This window comes from Scyliorhinus canicula, chromosome 5, assembly GCF_902713615.1.
Source record: "Scyliorhinus canicula chromosome 5, sScyCan1.1, whole genome shotgun sequence".
Taxonomy (NCBI): domain Eukaryota; kingdom Metazoa; phylum Chordata; class Chondrichthyes; order Carcharhiniformes; family Scyliorhinidae; genus Scyliorhinus; species Scyliorhinus canicula.
Window position 1 is genome coordinate 214947472 of NC_052150.1, and position 14822 is coordinate 214962293.

Genomic DNA, 14822 nt, shown 5'->3' on the forward strand with positions numbered 1-14822 from the left:
GAACTTTGCTTTTGACCAACTTGATTGAATTTTCCAAGAGGTGAGCAGCTGTGTCGATGAGGGCAGAATTAGCTGAGTGGCAGGAAGGAAGGTGACGGTCGAGGGGTGCTTTTCTGACTGGAAGCCTGCGGCCAGTGGGATCCTGAAGGGATGTGTTGGGGCCCTAGATTGAGAAAAATGTGGTTTGACGCTAAGGCAGGAGGACTAGCAAAGATGAACAACAGGGTTCAACCTCTACTCCCTGGACCTCGTTCTCATGAAAAAAACCTCCCTATAACCCACATTTCCTTAAGTCAGAGTCACAGAATCCCTACTGTGCTTGAGTCTGCACCGAGCCTCCAAAAGAGCACCCCAACCAGGCCTCCATCCTATCCCTGTGAGGGAAGGACGGGGTTCCATAAGTGGAACTTAACTAAACTGGAGGAGGAGGCCAGGTAAGATTTTAGGAGGTGGGATACACTGCACTTAACGTTGGCGGGGAGGGTCCAAGTGATGAAAATGAATATTCAGCCGAGGTTCTAATTTATCTTTCAGGCTTTCCCGATCTTTATACCAAAGCGCTACTTTCGGAAAGTGGACATGATCATCTCGGACTTTGTATAGGCGGGGAAGGTGCCGAGAGTGGGGAGGATCCTGCTACAGAGGCAGAGGCAGCAGGGGAGGGTTGGCGTTTCCAGACTTGCTTCTTTGTTATTGGGTGGCGAATGTGGACAAGGTGCGGTGGAGGTGGGAAGGAGGGGGTAGAGTGGGTTAGGATAGACGGGGAATCTTGTAAGGGGTCTAGTTTGAGAGCTAAGGTGATGGTAGCATTGCCAATGGCTCCAAGTAGGTATTCAGAGAGCCCAGTGGTGCAGTCCACAGTGTAGATATGGAAGCAGCTGAGGAGGCCTTTTAGGATGGAAGGGATGTCGGTGTTAACGCCGCTGTGCGGGAATCATGGGTTTGAGCCGGGGGGACAGATAGTGTATATAGGAGGTGGAGTGAAGTGGGGCTGGTCAAGGTGAGGGATTTGTATTTGGAGGAAGGGTTCGGCAGTCTGGAGGAGCGAAGGGAGAAGGTACAGCTACCGAGGGGTAGTAAGTTCAGGTATCTGCAGGTTAGAGACTTATATGCAAGTGGCTGGGGGAGCAGGGAGGTGAGCGGGTGGTGAAGATAGAGGAGAAATGGGAAGCGGAGTTGGAATGGAGATCAATTGGGGAGTATGGAGTGAAGCACTGCGAAAGATAAACGGGACCTCCACTTGTGCAAGAATGAGCCTGCAACCCCACCTAACCCGCACATCCTGGGATACTTAAGGGGAAATTTAGCATGGCTAATCCACCTAACCTGCACATCTTTGGATAGTGGGCGGAAACTAGAGCACTCGGAGGAAACCCACGCAGTAAGCCAGCCAAGGCCGGAATTTTATCCGGGTGCCTGGCGCTGCAAGGCATCTGTGCTAACCAGTGCCACCTTGGCACATCTTTAGGAATGACTGCAAATGGTTGACTTCCAGCATTGTCCCCCTGTCAAAACTGACATAAGCCTCTCTCAAAAGAAAACTTGCTTTTAATTCCTATTCTCACTAACCATTGCCTCATCTCCATTTGTCTTTTTTCTCACCCAAGTCCATGAACATGTTTGCCCCTTTCAGCACCATGCCCATCCCAGCCTGAATGTCTCCAATTAGTAGATCCCCCCATCCCCCCCTGTCATAATGCACTAAAATTGCCTGACCAAAGTCACAAACAACCAGTGTGATGATGCATCAACTCTCAGCTTTACCGCTTGACAATTTTTGATACAGTGACCTTTCTTCAACACTTCGCTTTGGTTCTCCACACCATCGAATTACCCTTACATTATGTCACTCTGAACTTATCCACCATAGCTAGGCCATCTCCAGCAATGGCTTCTCTCCCCAGCCAACCAGCTGTACTTCCCATCAACCATTCATCCTGAATCTTTTTTCTTCAAATGTTGTCTTTTGGCCAAATCAACAAGCTCTGCTTTCGGGCTATCAGCTACTGCCACTCATCTCTACCACTCTGCCACCTCACTTGAACCATCCACTGATTGTCAAACTGTATGCCTGACATCAAGTCTTCCTGCTGGTAAACCTTGGGGCTCACGCTACCGTGATTTTGAGTGCAGTATTTTAGAACTATTTACGGCTAAGTAAATATAAACTCACCAAATACCTTTTGCATCAAAACTGAAAAACTGAGAAGCACATTGGCGCAGTGGTAGCACTGCAGTTTCACGGCGTCGAGGTCCCAGGTTCGATCCCGGCTCTGGGTCACTGTCCGTGTGGAGTTTGCACATTCTCCCCATGTTTGCATGGGTTTCATCCCCACAACCCAAAGATGTGCAAGGTAGGTGGATTGAACACGCTAAATTGTCCCTTAATTGGAAAAAATTAATTGGGTACTCTAAATTTATTTTTTTTAAACTGAAAATCTGAGGGTTTGCCTATCAGCAACCTTTCCAGTGTTGTAATGAAGTTAAAAGGAGGGGGAGATATTTCAAATGGGAACTGAAAAGCATCACAATTCTTATTCTTCGCCTTTTATAAGAATTACATTTCAGCTTATTTCATTCCAAATTAAATGGGGGCAGCGCGGTAGCACAGTGGTTAGCACTGTGGCTTCACAGCGCCTGGGTGCCAGGTTTGATTCCCGGCTTGGGTGACTGTCTGTGTGGAGTCTGCACGTGCTCCCTGTGTCGGCATGCGTTTCCTCTAAGTGCACCGGTTTTCTCCCACAAGTCCCGAAAGACGTGCTGTTAGGTAATTTGGACATTCTGAATTCTCCCTCTGTGTACCCGAACAGGCGCTGGAATGTGGTGACTAGGGGCTTTTCACAGTAACTTCATTGCAGTGTTAATGTAAGCCTATTTGTGACAATAAAGATTATTATAAATGCTTCTGCCTCTTGAAACTCCAGATTTGAAGTAGGTAGGATTACGGCTTGACAATTGTTGCAAGGTGTTCAATATTCTGTAGAATACCTCTGTACAATACCCTTTCAGTCCCATCTTATAACTTTGTGGATCTTCAGAAGCTGCAAAATAAAAAAACAATACTTTTCCCTGGAAGGGTTGGGGGTTTTAGTTCAGACGGGCAGCATGGTTTGTGCAGGCCTGGAGGGCCGAAGGGCCTGTTGCTATGCTGTAATTTTCTTTGTTCTTTGATTCTTTGTCCTTTTAGACACATCATACCCTACGTGATTGATGTTCATTAGCCATGTTGCTTCAAGCAACATCAAAATATTAAGTTTTTTAAGATTGGTCCAAGTGCTCATTTGGGACTCCAGTTCAAGGTCAAAGCCAAATTTACAAAGCCTCAATTCCGATTCTGTAACAGAACTAAACACTGAACCACAATGAATCACATTTTCCAAAAAGGTACCACATCTGTCTGCGAAGTTTGCACTTTCTCCCCGTGCCTGCGTGGGTTTCCTCCGGGTGCTTCCCACAGTTCAAAGATGCGCAGGTTAGGTGGATTGGCCACACTTTATTGTCCCCTAGTGTCCATGGATGTGTATGTTAAGGGGTTATTGGGCTAGGGTGGGGAAGTGGGCTTGGGTGTAGTGCTCTTTTAGAGGGTCAGAGCAGACTCGATGGGCTGAATGGCTTCCTTCTGCACTGTAGGGATTCTATGATTCTAGTGCACCCCTCCACATAGGGATTCTATGGTCGACCGAACAAACTCACCCATTCAAACCCTGACCTTCAACAACTAAATGAGGAAAGTCAATACTTCACCTCAGAAAAATATTAATACATCTAGAGCTCTTGGGCATTCTGATTAAATTGTCCTTCTAATTGTCTAATCTTTTAGTATTGTGTAAAATCTTTCCAACATGCATCTGTGTGCCCTGAGCTTTTTAAATTGGGCTACATTCACCTTGTTGTATCAAATCTTGTGTAACAAGATGTTGAAGTGGTCAGTGTGAATTAATATGATGATAATTTTATTTTTCACAATTCGGAGAAGATTGCATCCTCCAAAGTTCAGGCAGATACTGCAAAGACGCAGTTAACACATTCTTAAGCTGCAAGCTTAATGGTGTGCTGGATTAGGAGTGCTGCATTCTAGCTAGTGCAATCAGCAGACTGACAACACAAGGTGATACAATGTCACGGGATGTAGGGTACTGCAGTGATATACAGTATTTGTCACTAACAGTAGGTGAAGTGATTGTTCCCACAAACTACTGTGGGCTCAAAGAATCTCAGCTGTAACAATGGTACCTAAACCTCGGCATAATAAGGCACAGATCTAAGAAAGCACTGTGCTACAAACAGGTGTACAATGACATTCAAAGTTGCCAGATTGCATTAAAAAATGCGATGGTGACAGCAAAGAATCTTACAGCACAAGAGGCAGCCTTTCCGTCCGTTGTGCCCAGGACTGTCCCAACTTAGTCCCACAACTCAGTGCATGTCTGATTGCCGTTTAAAAGTTATGAAATCTGATTCAAACTGTATTTACAGTGCCTTTCTGATTTTTACAGCCATGTGTGAAATATTTTCTCATTTCCTCTCTAGTTCGTTTGTTAGTTATTTTAACTCTCTGTCTGCAGTTGCCCATCCACCTATCTGAGGAAAAAGGTGCCATTTGCTCGATCAAAACCCTTTATAATTTTGAGGTGCTTTATTAACTGTCTCTTTTCCGCTCTGCAAATAATCACAGGTGAATTAACAAGTTAAATACTACCGATGCTGGAAAGCGGCAAAAAAACAAAATGCTGGCAAGATTCAGCAGGTTTGGCAGTCTTTGCCAAGCGAGAAAGGGAGTTAATGTTTAGGTTGAATATCCTTTGGCAGTTCTGAAGAAACATCACCAGTCTCAAACGTTAACTCTGGTTCTAGGGATGAGAAACTTCAGTTAAAAATAAGCTTGGACTGCTCTGCTTGGATTCGAGCAGCCTAAGAGGAGATTTGATAGAGGTGTTCAAAGCGTAGATCGGGAGAAACTGTTCTCGCTCGTATAAGGATTGACAACAAAGGGATTTAAAGAGATTTGTAAAATAAGGAAATGCAATGCGAGGAAAACCTTTTTCACACAGTGAGTGGTTCAGGTCTAGAATGCATTGCCTGAAGTGCACTGGAGGCAGGTTCAATAGAGGCATTCCAGAAGGCACTATTGCTTATTTGAATTGAAACAACGTGCAGGAATACAGGGAAAAAGGCTAGAGAATGGTGCTTTTTCATTCGGCAAACCGGTGCAGTCACGCCAGGCCGAACGACCTCCTTCTGCATCATAACAATCTCTCTGCAAAGGCTACCAGACTTGAGTGTTTCCAACAGTTTCTGGTTTTATCAGCTTCTTCGATTGCTCCACATACTTCAAGTCCTGGGTAACATCCTCACAAGTCTTATTATCGAATAGAAGTTACAGTGCAGAGGAGGCCATTTGGCCCATCGAGTCTGCACCAGCCCTCAGAAAAAGCATCCCACTGAAGCCCACACATCTACCCCATCCCCGCAACCCCACCCAACCCTTTTGGACACTGAGGGCAATTTAGAATGGCCAATCCACCTAACCTGTACATCTTTCGACTGTGGGAGGCAACCGGAGCACCCAGAGAAAACCCATGCAGACACGGAGAGAATGTGCAGGCTCCACACAGATAGTGACCCAGGCTGGGAATCGAACCTGGGAAGCAACAATACTAAACACTATGCTACCGTGCCATTCTTCGTCTTCATACCCCGTGCCTAAAATGGGGTGCCCAGAACGATCAATTACCTGCAAATGCTCGCATTCTAAGCATTGTCTGGCATCTTTGAATTTGTCTATTAATATGCCTCTTCATTCACCCGAGGAAGGAGCAGTGCTCCGAAAGCTAGTGTTTGAAACAAACATGTTAGAGTTTAACCTAGTGTTGTAAGACTTCTTACTGTGCTCACCCCAGTCCAAAGCCGGCATCGCCACATCAGAATTATCTAGTACAATAATGCGGCTGAGGGCAAACTAGAGATTTCTAAAGCTTTTGCATGATTTCCTTGTACTCAGTGTATTTCCCCTGAATGTGGAACAATGACTAGCTAAGGAACTTGTGGGATTCTAACAAAAAAGACTTTGTGGGTATGAAGAAATTCACAAATCTCCTGACAAGAACTTAAGAATTTATGAATGTCACTGGAACCCAGAGGATTTGTGCAGCCGAAAACTGGCTACAAGAACTTTTGCATCATCAGCTAAATGAATGGAAAAATAAACCATAACGTTCATCGCAATACCTGGCTTAACGATGTTTGCCACAGACACTCATTTATAATATAATAATAATAATAATCTTTGTCACAAGTAGGCTTATATTAACACTGCAATGAAGTTACCATAAAAACCCCTCGTCACCACATTCCGGCACCTGATTGGCTTCATAGAGGGAGAATTCAGAATGTCTAAATTACCGAACAGCACGTTTTTCGGGACTTGTGGGAGGAAACCGTAGCACCTGGAGGAAACCCACGCAGACACAGGGAGAATGTTCAGACTCCACACAGCGCGCAAAGTCGGGAATCAAACCTGGGACCCTGGAGTTGTGAAGCAACAATGCTAACCACTGTGCTATCGTGCCGCCATAAGTACAAGCTGTTGTTGTTTATTGCACAAACTTTACAAAACTTTCTACCTTGTGGCTATAAAGCACCCCCCCCCCACCCCCCCACTGCTATATATATATCTTACTCATCTGCAAACATTAGTCCAAATTTCTCTTAAACAATTGTCTCTACTTCAGTCAATATTTGTGACAATACAATACACTCCATATTCTGCTTTTCTACAGAGCGAGCGTTAGGAACATAGAAAATGGAGCAGGAGGGGGCCATTCGGCCCTTTGAGCCTGCTCACCCATTCATCGTGATCATGGCTGATCATCCAACTCAATCATTACCATAACCTGATCCCACCTTCCCCTCCCATATCCTTTAATCCACTCCGTTCTAAGTGTTATATCGAACTGTTTCTTGAAAACATATAATGTTTTGGCCTCAACTACTTTCAGTGGTAGCAAATTCCACAGACCAACCACTCTCTGGGTGAAAAGAAATTCTCCTCATCTCTATCCTAAAGCTCTGGTTCTGGATATTTGGAAATACAACATTTTAAAAATACATCAAAATGGAAGTTATTTGGATAATGATGGAGCATAATGATGGAGCACAATGTTGGGCACATGAAACCTGCATATCATGGTGACTTAAATTAAAGTATACAACTGGAGTTGTATTTCTCATGGACACTTTCAGCAGAATCACATTTTGCACAGTGGAAGAGACCATTTGGTCTCCAGATGAGCAATTTACTTAGTACCATTCTCCCAACTTCTCAGAACATCAAAGCGCGATAACAACACAAGGACCATTACTGATGCAAGCATCCCACAAGCACAACGCCATACAAAAAGTAAAGTTCATAAAATTTACAGCACGAAAACAGGCCACTCAGCCCAAGCCACTTTGCTTATGACCCCCCTCTCCCGACATCAAGATCCCAACAGCGATGGGTAAATCCTGCTGATAAAATTTGTAAGTGCGGTTGATAATTACCGCCGCATAAAAACGCAAATCCCATATCTGCAGAGTTCCCATCCTGTGCGATAGAAACGAACTGACTGGAGAAAATACTTGGAAGATGATGATTGACCTAGAGCAAGTGAACATACGGAAAGATTGAAGGGGACTAAAATATGGTACAGATGGAGTCCATTGTTTTTAAACGGGCATGGGTTTATTGAAGATTGAAATAAGATATAAATTGAAGAGGACGAGTCGAGTCCCTCCTCCTGGCAGCGGCTCCAGGCGCTGGATTTGAACAGGCTGCACAGAGGGAGCGGAGGCCGCGGGGAGCAGGCGGCCGGGAGGGGGAAGACGGGTTGCTGGAGGAAGGCGGAGGCCTCGGGCGGGCAGCAGGAGTGCGGGGAGCCGGGCGGAGGGTCCGGCGGCGGCGGGGTGGGCCCTGATCCTTACCTGGACTTTCCTTCGCGCCGCGGTGTTCTGCCGATGATGGGCCGCCATTTTGCATGTTGACAGCGCGACGTCACCTCCTGTGACGACAGAAGATGTGCGCGCGCGCGGGACCCAGGGAACCGGCCAATCGGAGAGAGCGAGCGCGCGCCGAGGCGGGGAGGGGGCGGAGTCAGCAGGTGGACACCTGGACCGCCTCACCTGGACTGCCTCACCTGGGGACATCCCGCACACACTTACTCATCCCAGTGCTTCCCAAACTATTCAATAATCTTTATTCGTGTCACAAGTAGATTTACATTAACACAGCAATGAAGTTACTGTGAAAATCCCCTCGTTGACACACTCCGGCACACCAGTTCAGGGATGTCAACGAACCTTGCCTTTTTTGCGGCCTTGTGGAATCTGTGAGCCACGTCTATGTTCAATGCCCCAGATTGCACTTCCTTTTTGGTTTCTTGACAACGTTGTTAAGGTTTTCTTCGCGCTTAATAATAATAATCGCTTATTGTCACAGGTAGGCTTCAATGAAGTTACTGTGGAAAGCCCCTCGTCGCCACATTCCAGTGCCTGTTCGGGGAGGCCGGTACGGGAATTGAACCCGCGCTGCTGGCCTTGTTCTGGATTACAAGTCAGCTGTTTAGCCCACTGTGCTAAACCAGCTCCACTTCACCCCATGCTCCTGATCTATGGGCATTCGGGGCGGAGGGGTACGGGAAGGTGGAGACCTTCTCATGAACCTTCTCCTGGGCCAGGCGAAACTTGCCATAAACAGGTCCAGGCAGCAGGCGGCCAAGGGGTCATCCGACCGGACTGTCTGCCCCTCATCAACTAATTAGAAGAACTAAAAGCTAATTAAGGGATAAATCAATATGCTCCTACAAAGAACACCGCTGGGGTTGGACTGCTTTATCGACCCGATTTTCACATTTTGGTTTGATGTATTTAGGTTTCCGTTCCTCTTCGTTCTTTTTGGGCTGTGCTCCGGTTGTTTGTAGGAGCGGCCCCCTTCGATTTATCCCTTAATTCGTTTTTAGTTCTTCTAATTAGTTGATTGGCCCTATAACACGCCACACTCCGGCGTCTGTTCACGTCCACCGAAGCAGAATTCAGATGTCCAATTCACCTAACAAGCACATCTTTCGGGACTTGTGGGTGGAAACCGGAGCACCCGGAGGAAACCCACGCAGACACTGGTAGAACGTGCAGACTCCGCACAGACAGTGACCCAAGCCAGGAATCAAATCCAGATCATTATCCTGGGTCTCTGGATCACTGGACCAGAGACAAAATCACTATGCCACCGCCTCCCCTCACAGACTAATGATGTGAGGGGATGTCAACGGTGTACAGGACCTGCTGACGAATGGGTCATGTCATAATATGCACTCATGTTCATAATGAGATACAGACAGGCAGTGATGGACAAACACAGGAACCAATCACCACACAGAATACAGAACAACCAATCACCAGCCAGGGCACTACAGGGTACATTACAAGTATAAAACACACGCGGCAGGAAGGCTCGGCCTCTTCGTACTGGTGATAGCTGTAGCAACAGTCAGGATGCAATGTACAGTCAGTACCTACTACACATGACACAGAGCAAGTCTGGGCAAGCCAGACCAAGGTTAGCAAGCTTAGATAAATAGAGTGTCGACTCACAGCGAACTATGTACATTACTCGGCAAGTTCAATAAAGCAGTGTTGAACCATCTACAGCGTTGGAAGCCTGTTTTTAAGTGATACTGCATCGAGTTGCAGTCCGTGTTAATCCAACATAGATAATACATCATGGTACCAGGAAACTACTAACTCCAACGGACTTACCTCGAGTAAATCTGAAACGACCGGAAAGCAAGTAGCAAACAGCCAGCGGTATGGAAAAGATCCAGGCCCCTCCGCAGCTCCAGATCTCCGGCAACCTCAGCGCCAACTGGAGGGTCTTCAGACAGAAGTTCTTCCTACATCTCGCGACATCCGACCTTGAGGAAGCATCAGATACCAGGAAAATTGCGCTGCTCCTGTCGACGGTGGGGGATCACGCCATCCACGTCTTTAACTCGCTCACGTTTGCCCAAGGAGAAGATAAAGCTAAGTTCCAGACCATTCTGCAAAAATTCGACAGCCACTGTGAAGTCGAGGTGAATGAGAGCTTTGAACGGTGCATCTTCCAACAGAGGCTTCAGGGTAAGGACGAACCTTTTCACTCCTTTTTGACCCATCTCCGCGTCTTACCGCAGTCATGTAACTATGACTCGACTGCTGACTCCATGATCCGGGATCAGATCGTTTTCGAGGTCCATTCTGACTCCCTGCGGGAGCAGCTCCTTAAAATCAAACGTATGACCCTCCCGATCTGCATCAAAACGTGCGTTGCTCATGAACATGCCACAAATCGCTACTCCCACATAAAGGCGGCAGAAATGGCAAAACTAGCCTCCCACGAGGCCATCGACAGGCTGCAGGGCCTGAACATTGAGGAGAGTGGCCGTTTTGCAGGCTTCAGTGGCCGTTTCGTGGGCTTTCCACGGGGCCCCATGCAGGCGCACGGTGACTGGGAGGACAATACGGCCGAAAACCCTACTGCTCATGTGCGAACTGACCAAAAATGGAGGCGCGACCACACTGTGGAGGCGCGAAGGCGCACAGAACGCACTGACGTCAGCATCATGACGTGCCGAAATTGTGGCTCTGCCCACTTAAAGCGGCAATGCCCAGCCAAAGGAAGGTGATGTCTACAATGTGGAAAGCCTGGGCATTATGCGGCCTTATGCACGTCCGCTCCAGTGATCCCAGCTGCAACGCAGACCTGTCCACAGCATACAGCAATGCATGCAGGATTCCGACCCCGAAAGCCCAACGGACCCAAATGATGACTGCCTCGTGTCTCCATATCAGGTGGGCATTATCACCACACATGAGAATGTCTCCTCCACTCATGCAAACCGCCTCTCAATCCTAAGTGTGGATTCTAGTGACGAATGGCGTGCTGTCGTTAGAGTGAATCAGTGCAGAATCCAATTCAAACTGGACACTGGTGCGTCTGCAAACCTCATCCGACAGCATCCAAGACCAACCCAAGATTCTTCCACCAGCCTGCCAGCTCCTTGATTACAAAGGCAATGCCATAGTTGCTTGTGGATCGTGTCATCTAGTTGTATCCTACAAGGCAATCACGGCGACGTTAAGATTCAAGATTGTCAGGCCTGACAAGGCATCCCTGCTCGGTGCCCGTGCATGTAAACTCCTTAATCTGGTGCAGCGAATCCATGCCATGTACTCTGCACCTCCGACTGCCTCATCTCATGTGAATCTACAGGCTGGCATAGACGACATCCTCACGCAATATCCCGATGTGTTCGATGGGATGGGCACGCTACAAAATGCTACTCAAGCCGGATGCCACCCCAGTCATTCATGAACCACGCTGGGTGCCGGCTCTTCTAAAGGATCACTTAAAAGCGCAGCTGCAAGAGCTCCAATGCCAGGGCACCATCTCAAGGGTCACAGAACCATAAGACTGGGTCAGCTCCATGGTCTGCATGAAGAAGCTCTCAGGCGAAATACAAATCTGTATCGATCCCAAAGACTTCAGTCGCAACATCATGAGGGAGCACTACCTGAATCCGAAGCGGGAAGAATTAACCTCTGAAATGGCACATGCCAAATTCTTTACCAAGCTGGATGTCTCACGTGGATTCTGGCAGATACAACTGGACGACTCCAGCAGGAAGCTCTGCACATTTAACACTCGGTTCGGCAGGTACTGTTACAACCGCATGCCTTTCGGTGTCATTTCAGCCTCTGAAGTCTTTCAACGCATAAAGGGGCTGTTTAGCACACTGGGCTAAATCGCTGGCTTTGAAAGCAGACCAGGCAGGCCAGCAGCACGGTTCGATTCCCGTAACAGCCTCCCCAAACAGGTGCCGGAATGTGGCGACTAGGGGCTTTTCACAGTAACTTCATTTGAAGCCTACTCGTGACAATAAGCGATTTTCATTTTCATTTTTCATAATGGAGCAAATGATTGAGGGCATCGAGCATGTGCGAGTCTACGTGATGACGTGATAATCTGGTCCATGACCCCCGAGGAGCACATAGATTGGCTCAAACAGGTCTTTAAAAGGGTCCACAAGAATGGCCTCTAGCTAAACAGGGCCAAATGCTCATTTGGTCTGTCTTCAATCAAATTTCTGGGCGACCAAATATCCCAGCAGGGTGTGCAACCTGATTCCGACAAAGTAACGGCAATCAATGCCATGAAGACCCCAGAGGACAAAAAGGTGGTACTACGCTTCCTGGGGATGGTGAATTTTCTGGGAAAATTCATTCCTAACATGGCATCCCACACCACAGCCCTCCGGCATCTAGTAAAAAAGACCACAGTATTCCAGTGGACACCAACACATCAAGCGGAGTGGATGGAGCTCAAGGCAAAGCTCACCACGCCCCTCTCCTGGCATTCTTTGACCCAACCAAGGAAACAAAAATATCCACGGACGCAAGCCAGGACGGCATTGGTGTGGTGCTCCTCCAGAAAGATGACTCCTCGCCCTGGGCTCCAGTGGCATACGCATCCAAGGCCATGACTCCGACCGAGCAAAGGTATGCACAGATTGAGAAGGAGTGCCTGGGTTTCCTAACAGGAATCATTAAATTCCACGATTACGTATATGGTCTGCCAAAGTTCATGGTGGAAAGAGACCACAGACCCTTCGTCCACATCATCCAGAAGGATTTAAATGACATGCCGCCCCGGCTGCAGTGCATTCCTCTGCCACTCCGCCGATATGATTCGACCTCGTCTACACACTGGGCAAGGAGCTGATAATCGTGGATGCCCTATCCAGATCCATCACCGTGCCGTGCGAACATGTAGACTTCATTTTCCAAATTGAGGCACAGGTGCAGATGTGCAGCAGCAACCTCCCGGCCACTGATGAATGTGTCGTCCAGATACGAGCAGAAACTGCCAAAGACCCTCTGCTGCAAAGGGTAATGCACCACCTCGCAAATGGCAAGGGGCAATGCCCCCAGTTTTTTTATGTCAAGGATGATTTGACGGTTGTTGAAGAAATCATTCTGAAACTGGATTGAATTGTTATCCCCCACAGCATGCAGGACATGGTACTCAAGCAGATCCATGAAGGTCACCTTGGAGTTGAGAAATGCCGATGCAGAGCTCGACAGGCAGTTTACTGGCCTGGGATCAGCCAGGACATCTCCAATATGGTCCTCAATTGGGCCACATGCCAGAGATTCCAACTATCTCAGCCCAAGGAGACGCTCCAACAACATGAGCTTGTGACCTCTCTGTGGTCCAAGGTGGGAATAGACCTCTTTCATGCAAATGGGCATGACTATATACTTCTGATCGATTACTTTTCGAACTACCCATAAGTTGTGAAGCTGTCGGACTTCGCGTCAAAATCAGTCATCAAGGCCTGCAAGGAGATGTTTGCCAGGCACGGTATACCACTCACAGTGATGAGCGACAATGGTCCATGTTTCCACAGCCAAGAGTAGTCCAACTTTGCACAATCCTACCACTTCAAATATGTCACATCCAGTCCCCATTACCCGCAGTCAAACGGGAAGGTGGAAAAAGGGGTCCGCATTGTAAAGCAGCTGCTCTGCAAGGCTGCAGACTCTGCATCGGATTTTAACCTTGCACTGCTGGCATACAGGGCAACCCCTCTGTTGACTGGTCTGACTCCGGCTCAACTACTCATGAATCGCAACCTGCGGACAACTGTTCCAGCCATCCGCGTTCCAGACCTTGATCACCTCCCAGTCCGAAGAAAAGTGCAGCGACTCAGGGACCAGCAGAAGATCACGTATGATGCTCATGCCACTGATTTTCCTGTGCTGGCTCCAGAAGATGTTGTTTGCATCAAGCTGCCTGAGGGAGATTGGTCAGCCCCAGCTGTTTTTGTATGACAGGCTGCCCCCAGGTCTTTCATTGTTCACATGGCTGATGGCTCCATTGTCAGGCGCAACAGAAGGGCACTGCGCAAAGTTGCCTGTCCATAACCACCTGACCACACCCCTTCATATGTCGAGACGTCTCCTCTGGTCATTTCAAACTACGAGCCCGCCAATAGAACAGTACAGCACAGAACAGGCCCTTCGGCCCTCGATGTTGTGCCGAGCAATAATCACCCTACTCAAAACCACGTATCCACCCTATAACCTTACTTATTTAGGACACTACGGGCAATTTAGCGTGCCCAATCCACCTAACCTGCACATCTTTGGACTGTGGGAGGAAACCGGAGCACCCGGAGGAAACCCACGCACACAGGGGGAGGACGTGCAGACTCCACACAGACAGTGACCCAGCCGGGAATCGAACCTGGGACCCTGGAGCTGTGAAGCATTTATGCTAACCACCATGCTACCGTGCTGCCCCACAATCTGGCTGCAATCCTGCCTATTGAGACGCCGGCATTCCCCCCGCCACCTCTGAGGCAGTCGACACAAATCCGCCGCCCACCACAAAGACTGGACTTAGAGACTTTAACTGTGTAAATTGTGTTCACCTTGTTCTGTATATGCACCATAGACACCTTTCCATGTAGATATGTTCACTCACTCACCATTTTGCACATAGTCACACATGTAAATACAAGCACACATCCACAAGCATCCAAATTTTATTTAAAAAGGGGAGATATCATAATATGCACTCATGTTCATAATGAGATACAGACAGGTAGTGACGGACAAACACAGGAACCAATCACCACACAGAATACAGAACAACCAATCACCAGGCAGGACACTACAGGGTACATTACCAGTATAAAACACATGAGGAAGGAAGGCTCGGCCTCTTCGTACTGGTGATAGCTGCA

At 47.8% G+C, this 14822-nt stretch overlaps 1 protein-coding gene across 1 annotated transcript in view; it reads right to left on the reverse strand.

The window, feature by feature from the left end:
• Window positions 1–8055, reverse strand: part of LOC119966568 (WD repeat-containing protein 48) — a 162866-nt gene extending 154811 nt beyond the window's left edge. Inside the window, exon 1 of the mRNA XM_038798480.1 lies at window positions 7963–8055. Coding sequence (XP_038654408.1) covers window positions 7963–8010 — 48 coding nt within the window. The 5' untranslated portion in view covers window positions 8011–8055. The remainder of the gene's footprint in view (window positions 1–7962) is intronic.
• Window positions 8056–14822: the final 6767 nt, after the last annotated feature.